The following is a 10,297-nucleotide window of genomic DNA, read 5'->3' as shown; positions in this document are numbered from 1 at the left end:
CACTTCAAGTCTTGATTGTTTTATTCCTTTAAAAGATATGTGTGATCACCCTCCTAAGCTTAGAAGGGATCCGAGTTAGAAGAGGCTAAAATCTTTTCATGTTGGTCTTTTCCAATCCTTGAATCAAAGATATGTGTCTTCCATGTGCAAAAATTAGACACATTATTCACAACTCGATAAGAACTCTAGAGTTAGGGGTTGATACAACAAAAACCACCAACATAGAACCTAACTCTTGTACTCCTATAATAAACAGAAAAAAAAGTATCTAGCCAATGATATAAAATCCTTAAAAAGGATAATATAACTATAAGTATCTTAAAGGAGGGAAATAGTTATGTAGCGATCAAATACACCTGATATGTTTTCAAAATGATGTATTAAATAAGTTTTAAAACAGAAAGATTTATTAAAATGATTTAGAAATGCATAGAGCAATACATGCTTAATCATGGTTGGCATGTGAGTAATTCAGTCAAACTTTTATAAGTGTGATTCATTTGGGAAGAGGGAACTTTTCCTTAAAAAAATAGCTTGTAAGCCCTATGAAGTCCAAAAGGCATTATCTACTTTTAGGTTGCAGAAAAAAATAATAAACACGTTTAACGCGTCTTCCATTAAAGTAAACTTTCCATGGAAAAATTTCGTCGTAATGGGTGCATTTTCCAAAGAAGAAAAATAAAACGTGGAAAATTTGCACTTACCGACCAATGCACAGACAATTAGTCGACAGTTAAATACATTTCATGTCGGCAAAGGTTGCAGCTGATAAAAAAAATGAAGATGAAAATTCTCAGAGCATTTCTGTTACTCTGTTTGGTCGGAAAGATTAATGCAGAGTGCCCTGTCAATCTGGACTATGTTACTGAAATCTCATGGAACACAGGCGATTGTCTATCCATTGAGAGCCAGAAGGAACTGAGCATCTGTCAGACGACATTAACGAGCTTACTTGGGGTTGGGCTTGCTCAATACCTGCGAGAAAAATTCATGTTCGAACTCCCCGACTATGCCTCTGCAAATGCATGTCTCACCACATTCCAGCAGAAATTAACTTTACTTGGTCTTCAATCCAACTTGGTTCTGCGCACTTTGAGCAATGTATCCGAATTTGTGTCGAATCCCAGTCTCTGTGCCGGGATACAGAGCAAGCAAGATTGGATTGACAAAATGAAGGGGATTTCCATGGAGACGGACTGTAAGGGGGATCTTTCTCAGAACAGTGCTTGCAGTACATGCCATTCGAGCGGAGAATTAGCGCGGATCAAGTTAACAGCAGGAATCGAGAACATTACAGAGGAAACAAATCGGAAATGCTACTATTTTGTATGTCTGTATGCTGCAGGAGTGGTGAATGAATTTGGGCCTAAGAATATACACACAGCTGATTGCATTCTCCGGGTGCCTTTTGTCTCTAAGGAGATCTCATCTCGTCGCAGGATTTGGGTGTACAGTATTTCAGGAGCTTTTGTGGGCATTCTCCTGCTGTCTTGTTTTGTGCTCTGTTACTGGTGGTGGGTGAGGAGAAATGGTGGGGAATCTGCTAAGCATGAAAGCTTTGTGGGTATGAATAAAAGCCTTCTGAAGGCCATTGTGAAGCCCAATACAGGGGCAGTCTGGTTCGACATTGAGGAGATCAGGGCAGCAACTGGTAATTTCAATGGGCTCAATTTGATTGGGGAGGGTGGATTTGGGACTGTTTATAAGGGTGTGCTCTCAAATGGGCAGCAGATCGCTGTGAAGAGGTTCAGAAGCTGTGCTTCTGATGGGGATTCTGAGTTCATAAACGAGGCTGAAATCATCAACAGCATTAGGCATCGGAATCTGGTGGTTCTGAGAGGGTTCTGTGTTTCCAGCGATGATACAGAGGGACGCCAGCGGTTTCTGATCTACGACTACCTGGCTAATGGCAGCCTCGATGAACATATCTTCGAAGGGGGTAAAAACAGGGGGGTTTTGAATTGGGAACAGAGGAAGAACATCGCCATGGGTACTGCTGAGGGACTGTGTTATCTGCACTTTGGAGTTCAGCCTGCAATCTATCACAGAGACATTAAGGCCACCAACATTCTGCTGGATGATCAAATGAATGCCTGTGTTGCAGATTTTGGGCTCGCGAGAATGACCACAGAAGGGGAATCTCACCTCACCACACGAATTGCTGGGACACAGGGCTACTTGGCCCCTGAATATGCTCTGTATGGACAACTCTCAGATCGGGGTGATGTCTACAGTTTTGGTGTTGTGCTGTTGGAGATTTTGAGCGGGAGAAAAGCTCTTGATAGTTGCGTTGAAGTTTCCTCTGATTATCTCATTACAGATTGGGCGTGGAGGCTTGTAAAATCAGGGAAAATTTTGGATGTGGTCGACAGAAGAATCTGTGAGAGTGGACCTCAGAGAGTAATGGAGAGATTTGTTTTGGTGGGCATTCTGTGCGCGCATGTTATGGTGGCATTTAGGCCGAGTATGGCTGAAGCTTTGAAGATGCTTAAGGGAGATTCCGACATTCCTGAAATACCAGACAGACCTTCACCTCTTACACATGATGCATCTTTCAGCCATGAATATGATTCCTTCCTTTCAAATCTCAGCCTTATTTCAATTCAGCGGTAAGGTTGAAGTTAGTCGAGTCATCATTGCTTTACAGGTGAAAATGTCTGGTTCAATCAAACCTTTGATGTAAATGTTAGGGAAGAAGATACTCAGCATCTTAATTTTGCATCTTTTACTAGAAATATGTTTTCAAATCTCAACCTTCTTTCAATTCCAGAATAAGGTTGAAGTTGGCCAAGTGATAATAAATTTACAAGTGAAGAGGATGCTGACCCTCTTGCTATTACTGTTGTGGTCTCTTCTGTCTTGTGGTTCTTATTTATGTTGTTCCTGTCTTGCAACTCTGTTTTATTCTTAATGATTTTCTGCAGCAACTTGGTAGTAACTCTGTGAAGCCATCTCCGTCTGATTGTTCTTTGAATGTTCCTAATGACAGTGTTGTCTGGACGGTTGTTTGTCGTAGGCGGAAGGGGAAGTCTGCCCCCCTTTTCCAAACCCCTCCTTGTCAAGTTTTGGGAGTTTCTCCCTACTCTTAAATTGGGCTTTGGGTTGTTTCAGGTTTGATAGGTTTTTTGGTCTGTCTGACCATGTTTGTTTGGGGTTTGTACCCCTTCTTAGTTTGTCTCTCTTTGTCGCCTATGGGTTGTTGTATGCTAATTGATAGCCTTTTGGCTATGTGAAGGTTCAACGCCCTAGTTAATGCTGCTTTTTTAATCAAAAACATTCTAATTTTGTGTTTCAGTATCTCAATTTCACACATTTTAAAGTCATATTTGACATTTTCAGATCACTCTCAAGTTTTTGTAGCAGCTTATTTGACATGTCCTCTACTTGTAATGAAAATTCAAGGTCACGTTATAAAATATGATATCACATCAGCATGTTTTTTATCAAGGTGTTCAAAAAGGCCCCCAAAAAGAGTTGGGTCAAAAAATTGTCTTGATAGTTTCTAGATTTGACTATTAGATCAATTTTTTTCATCAACATTTTGGATCATGCTCTATGATCCATCATCAAAATGAGTAAGCTTGAAAAGAGAAACGTTGATCCATCATTTCTCTTTTGAAGCTTACTCATCCTGATAATGGATCATGGAGCATAATCTGAAACGTTGATGAAGAAATTGATCAAACCTTAACATAAATAACATTTTACATACACATTTTATAGTGGCATTTAGGTTGAGTATAGTTGAAGCTTTGAAGATGCTTAAAGGAAATTCCAACATTCTAGAAATATGAGGCATGCCTTCACCTCTTATAGATAATTCATGTTTCAACCATAAATATGATTCCTTCTTTTCAATTCAGCAATTACGTTAAGGTGAAAGATCATCAGTTAATCATTAATTTACAAGAAAAAATATTTAATTCAATCAATTTTTACTGTAAAAATTGACAAATGCTACATAATGATTATTTTCTACCTATAAATTATTATGATGATTTTTTGTTTATTTAAATAAATAAATTTTAAACTAGTATAATAATAAAATAAAAATAAGATTGTATGAATACTATAATCAATTGATGTTCTATCAACCTTTAAAAATATTCAAATTAAAGTGCATAAAAGTTTGAATCTTAGAATATTAAAAAATATTCAATTAACTTAAAAAATTGTAAACTGTAATTATTAGATTTATCATTTGACATTGACATAACATCAACACAATTAACAAAGAAGGCTCGAGAATAGCCTCAATGAATTTAAAACTATGTTATGCCATTAAAGAATGTTTGTGTGTAACTTTTCTTTTCAAATGAGATGTCATATTATGTGTATGGACTTGTTAGTGTTTAAGTTGTGGATAACTAGAAGTATATGGCAAGACTCCATTCAATTATGTTTACTATTCATCTCATTACAATTCATGGAGCTTAATAGAAATATTATAGGTCCACAATTGCTCTCATGACTGATTAAGAAAATGATTGACTTTTATATGTGCCAAATTGAAAATTAAGTTGTGGGTCATGAATTTTCAAGACACGTAATGTCTCACAATAAATTGATCATCTTCACTTTTGATTATGTAATAAACACATTTTGCAAATCTCAGATCAAAGTCATTCATGACAATAAGAAAATGCCTACTATCTATAGGTAATATGCAAACACTAAGATTCATGGAGATTGAGTGGTGATTTTTTTTTAAATGGGAAGGGAATGGATGCAATACATTTAATTATACTCCCATCCATAACAAATTATGAAGAAATAGGAATAATATTTGAAAAAATGGATGACTTAACGATGGACAATCCTTCATGAAGTAATAATAGTAATTATGATCATATGAACTTGATAAATAATTCCTTAAATTATGTTAAAATTTATCAAATCAAATTAAATTAAAACAAAACTCAATGTCAAGAAATAATAAGATGAAAATATAACACATAAAATTTTAAATAAATAAACTTAAAAAACTATTGGGAAATAACAAGAATAAGCAACTAATAAAACACCTAAACTTGTCAAGCAATATGTTACAAAACTTAATGTTATTGTCATTTTAGTAAATGTGTAATTGAAAATTATTCTAAAGTAAATTCCATTAAAAAAATTAAAAAAAAACTAATTCAAATATTAGCACCATTATTCATTAGCGGGTTCTAATAAACCAAAATTTGAAGGGCAAATAATTCTTGGAATTCAAGTGGTCAATTCTATGATTGATGAATACAATGCACACAATTAATCAAATTTATTGAAGTTAACTCTCTCTTGAGAAATTAGTTTTGACTATTATTCATTTTATTGAATCAAATAATAATATGAATAACTTGTGAAGCCTAAATAAGACCATCAACTATCTCTTAGTGTGGTGCAAAGGAAGTGGATCCCCCTCTTAATTTAACCATGAGAACCTCTTTATCTTGAGATAGAACTCGCCTTAGATGAATCCTTAGGCAATCCTTGGTAAGGGAATTTCATGCAACATTACTTATCATAGCTATGGCTCACACGATAGATGGTATTTTAGTTAATTCTATTGTGGGTCCACACTAGAAGTCACTCCCACTTGAATAGTTTTAGGACTATGCTCAAGTGCTTAGTATTTTTTCTTGTGTGAAACCAATATATGTCAATCAGTCTTATACCTTGAAATATTTTTAGGATGGACATGTTTACACTTTAACTCATTTTTCTAGTCAATTTCGAAAATATCCTCATCTATTGTAATGTGGCACATTTGGTGGGAGAGAAACATAAGAATTTTTAGAAAGGAGGAAAATTCATTTGAATTAGTTTGTGGAAAGATTGAGAAGGAAATATTTGAATCAATCAATTTTTATGTGGCAAGATAAAAAAAAAATCTCCTCCAATTCCAAAATAGTCTCTCTTTGGCCCCAAATTAAGCTACCATTTCTGGGTAGTTTCATGCATGGTAAAACATACAAAATAGATAGAAAATCAATCAAAGGTAAACAACTAGTCAAGCTAATTCAGGAGCTTTAGGAGTAGGCAGGGTGTGTTTTAAGAAATGAGATCATGACATGTTATTAGTGCATTAAGTTCAGATCTATTGAGAGATACAAGCAATAAGGTAGAGGCCTTGGCCCTCTTGTTAAGTCTTAAATTGGCAAGTAATTTGAGTATTCAGAAATTAATCATAGAGGGAGATTCCATGAACAGAATCCATGCTTGCAAAAGTAAACAATCAAATAGTTGGAGTATAAAATATATCCTGCATTCAATATGGAAGCACTTGGATGATTTTCCATTATTTTTAATTCAACATGTTTTAGAGAAGCATACAATTCGGTGGACTTTCTTGTTGCTAATAAGCGGATAAATTGTAAAAATGAGGATCAATACTTTAGTCACAACATCCTTTTCAAAATATCATATCAAGGAAGATCATGTCTAATTATGTTAATCACTTTTGGGAGAGGACCCAGTGGTTGAACACCCTAACTTCGCGCTTCTCAAAATCCTACATGGAAATTTCAAATCACTCCCAATTTCTTACAACAATTTAGTTGGAAAGTCCCCTTCTTAAGGGCCGCATCATCAAATATGATGCCACATTAGCATGCTTTTTGCCAAGGTGTCCAAAATAGCCCAAAAAAAAGGTGAAACCAATGGTCATGCAAAAGGGGGAGCCAGAGTTGTGTAGTTGATGTGGCATCACAGATTGGTTGCTTTTCACAACTATGGGTAGTCATCATCAACAATAACAACTTAAAAGTCACAACTATTGTTGCAATGTTGTCAAAAAAAATTGGATAGTAAATCAACAATTGTAGGTATTAAATCAACAATTGTGAGTATTAAATCAACAACTACTATCACAACCATTGGAATGCGCTTAGGTACTAGATCCCCATCCTCGTTTCACACAAATTATGGATCGTCGGTGCTCTTTTTCATCTTCCTCACAGTTTTGAATGTTTATATTTTACATTTTCTTGGCTTTTTCTAGTGCTGCAAGTAGTTTCCTTTGGTGTTTGTACCTCTAGTTTTAGGCAAAGCAAAAACTTCTTCTAGTTTGTTCACGGCTCATATGAGACTTTACCAGCCCCCACCACAAAATTGTAAGTTCCTTGACCATTTTAATCCTGGTAACTTGAGATCTCTATTTTATTTCATCTGTGAATTGACTGAGGAGTCAATTAGAATGGTTCTTGGGGAAGTCTTACTGCCTTCCAAAGATTTCAAAATGTCAGTGTATGATGTGGGTTTTTATTTTTTGTCAAACTGTCTGGATATTTTACAAAAACATGAAATGGTGGTCTTGATTCATGAGAAATTTGTTAATAAACAAGTGGTTTCTCATGTCTGTTGCAACTAGCATTAAACCATTCCACTCCTCTTTCATGTTTGGCTTTGGTGGGAGGAATATTCTTGATTAAATTGGTGCAGACTTTGTCAAGCCACAACCAATCTTAAACCACACAGACTAAGCAACATATTAAGTCTAGAGAATGTCAGCCAACTCTGAGTGTTTAATACTCTTAAGCCTAGAAGTCAAAGCTTGGTGTGTGTGATTTAAGCTGGCCACAACTATATTTTTAAAGTTGTCTCTAAGTTTTCAAAAGGACTGTTCACTATGTCTTAAGAATACAATATCAGCACAAGGTATGTGCAAGATCATGAGGGGCCAAAAAGTGGCGATATCCTGACTAAAGTCCTGATTGAAAAATATCTCTAACTTTCAAATGTTGTCACATTTTTTGAATCCAAAACATGTGTCACATTCTATGATTCGTATACTATAGGATTAAAAAATAAATTGAATTTCATAAAGTTTTGACCAAGTTATGGTGGTCAGACATACGATTTTTTTTTATATTTTTAAAAAGTAGTAAAAAAATCATAATTAATTATTTATTTTAAAAAAATACAAAAAAATGTGTCACATCCAGACATGAGTCTTCTACTTATATCTAGAATCTTATAAAAAAAATATTATGATTTGATTGTGGTTAGGGTGTTCTTGAAATTTTAGTACTACTGCATTGAAATTTCAAATTTTCGTCAAATAGTTTTTTTTTTTTGAAACAAATAGTAGCTTAGAAACTACCTTCAATTTTCTATAGATTCTAGTCTTACATATTTTTGAGATAATGTTGGTAACTTATTCAAATTTTTACATCAAGTTGTCTAACTCTGTTTTTCTGATTTTCATTGCCACTTAAGGGCATGTTTGGCCCACCATGATCCTACACATACCCCACATGAAGATGAAGTATAAGATGATTTGTTGGTCCAAACTTCTATGATGTACAAATCTTTGAAATTTCTATTAAAATATTATCCACCAAAACCTTTGAAAAATGATTTGGACAAGTCTAATGTTGCCATAGTTTGCACTGAGGTTAATAAAGAGAACTCTTCTTTTTCTAGTGATGATGTGGTTTCTCGTTCAGGAGTCAGTGTTGAAGGGAGTAATGATGTGGATGGTGATAAGGATTTGGTTTAATATCAACACTAAATCTTCAACATTTTTTTGCATACATTCATGGAAAGTTTTTGCTCAATGGTTGGCTAATAATAGGGGTTTTATTCTATATTGAGGAAGGTGATTTCAATGCTTCCTATCTTTTTGGTGATTTTTCTTGTTTTGAAGTTCTCGAGACTTGTTTTCTCTTGGGGCATATATATGGGTATATAAGGTGATCTTTTATAGAATATTTGGCTACAAGTTTGATATATAAAATGTGATATTCATCATAATATGTTTCTATGGGCTTATTTTTTATTATGTCTCTACTTTTGAACTTGGATATCATGTTGATTGTTATGGCAATTTCAGCAGGCATTTTGTATCCTAGAAAATATCTCGATTTCTAGACTTGAGTATCTTTTTGAGATATTTTGGCTGCACGATGGTTTGTTTATATTTTATATTATATTCGTATATATGGCAATATCAATACATGGGGTTTGCTTCTTTATTTGAAAAAATATCAATATGTTATATGCTAGCATATATATCTTTAAGAAATTTCTATAAATTATATTGAGATATCCTTCTTAAAGCATATTTTTATAAATAATTTATCTCATTTATAAATATTTAATAATATAATTACAGAACTATCAGCAAAGTAGAAATTAAAAGTGCAAACTTATGCAATCAAAGTATCTACATTCTTCAATTACTAAAAGAATATTTACTATATAGCCAATCCACCTAGTGGGTTAAACGTCTAGGACTTTCATTGTTAACTATAAAGAGGTTTAGATTACCATATCTTTCATTGATCATACATGATGGATAAAAAACCCTATTTTGGAGGATTCTTAGAATGGATATCTGCCCTTAGAGCCAATATTGCATCTTTATTACAAGCCAAATTAATTTTTAAAGAAAGAATGGGGTGATAGAGTAAGGGATAACTTATATCTTTCTAATTGAAATTGAGATTGATGTTGTTTGGAAAAGTATCATTGGCTATCTTATCCCTCAAGACCAAAAAGACCTACTCAGTCAAATACTTGAACACAAAAGTATCTTCTACATGAAATCTTTTGATTAGTTGATATGGGTTCCTTCAAAAATAGGTAAATATAAAAGATTATAATTTTTTAATTTCTCAAGGAGACTATTTTCAAAACAATAGATCTTTTAGCTTCTACTAGAACAATGCATCGTTATTTAAAGTCAAATATTTTTCTTAGTTATCTTTAAAGAAAAAAAACTTAATCAACTCAAAATTAGTAAGATTGGGTATCTCTAAACATTTTAAATGTGTTCTATGTGGAGATGACGAAGAGAGGATCGAGCATCTTTCACAAAGGTGTAATTTCTCACAAGCTTGTTAGAAATGACTCCAAAATAAATTGAATTGTCAATCTCCATTGCCTAATACACTTAAGTATAGTTTTTACTTTGAAGCTTTTTTTTCCTAGTTGCAGAGTCTTACCTCCTCTTCTGATTTGGAATGTGTGGAAGGAAAAAAATAGAAGAACCTTTAAACAAGAAGTCCAATCGACCATCTTAGTTATGGATAGAATTAAAAATCAATTTTAAAAGTAGTAAATCCCTACATTATTAGAACCAAAAGAATATATTTATTTTTCACTTCGTTAGATTGAAAAATTCCCTCAAATTGGAGACACTTATCCTCCCTTTTCAAGGCAGTTTTGTTGGGTCTCATCAATTGAAAATGAACATAACTTAGGTGAGATGGATATATATATATTCCCACTTCCCTCAACAATTACCCACTCCTTTGGATATTGATAAAGTTAAATTTTGGTGGAGTCTCAAAGGAAAATCCTAGGTAGT

General features: G+C 33.8%; 1 protein-coding gene across 1 annotated transcript; it reads left to right on the top strand.

Moving 5' to 3' along the window:
* The first annotated feature begins 777 nt into the window (after positions 1-777).
* On the top strand, positions 778-2,839 carry LOC131060902 (probable receptor-like protein kinase At1g11050). Its single transcript, XM_057994339.2, has one exon. It carries the CDS (start codon positions 778-780, stop codon positions 2,611-2,613), a length of 1,836 nt encoding a protein of 611 aa, XP_057850322.2. The 3' UTR covers positions 2,614-2,839.
* The last annotated feature ends 7,458 nt before the right edge of the window (positions 2,840-10,297 follow it).

This window comes from Cryptomeria japonica, chromosome 5, assembly GCF_030272615.1.
Source record: "Cryptomeria japonica chromosome 5, Sugi_1.0, whole genome shotgun sequence".
NCBI lineage: Eukaryota > Viridiplantae > Streptophyta > Pinopsida > Cupressales > Cupressaceae > Cryptomeria > Cryptomeria japonica.
Note: the sequence above shows the minus strand (reverse complement) of the source record. Positions and strands in the feature narration are given on the sequence as shown.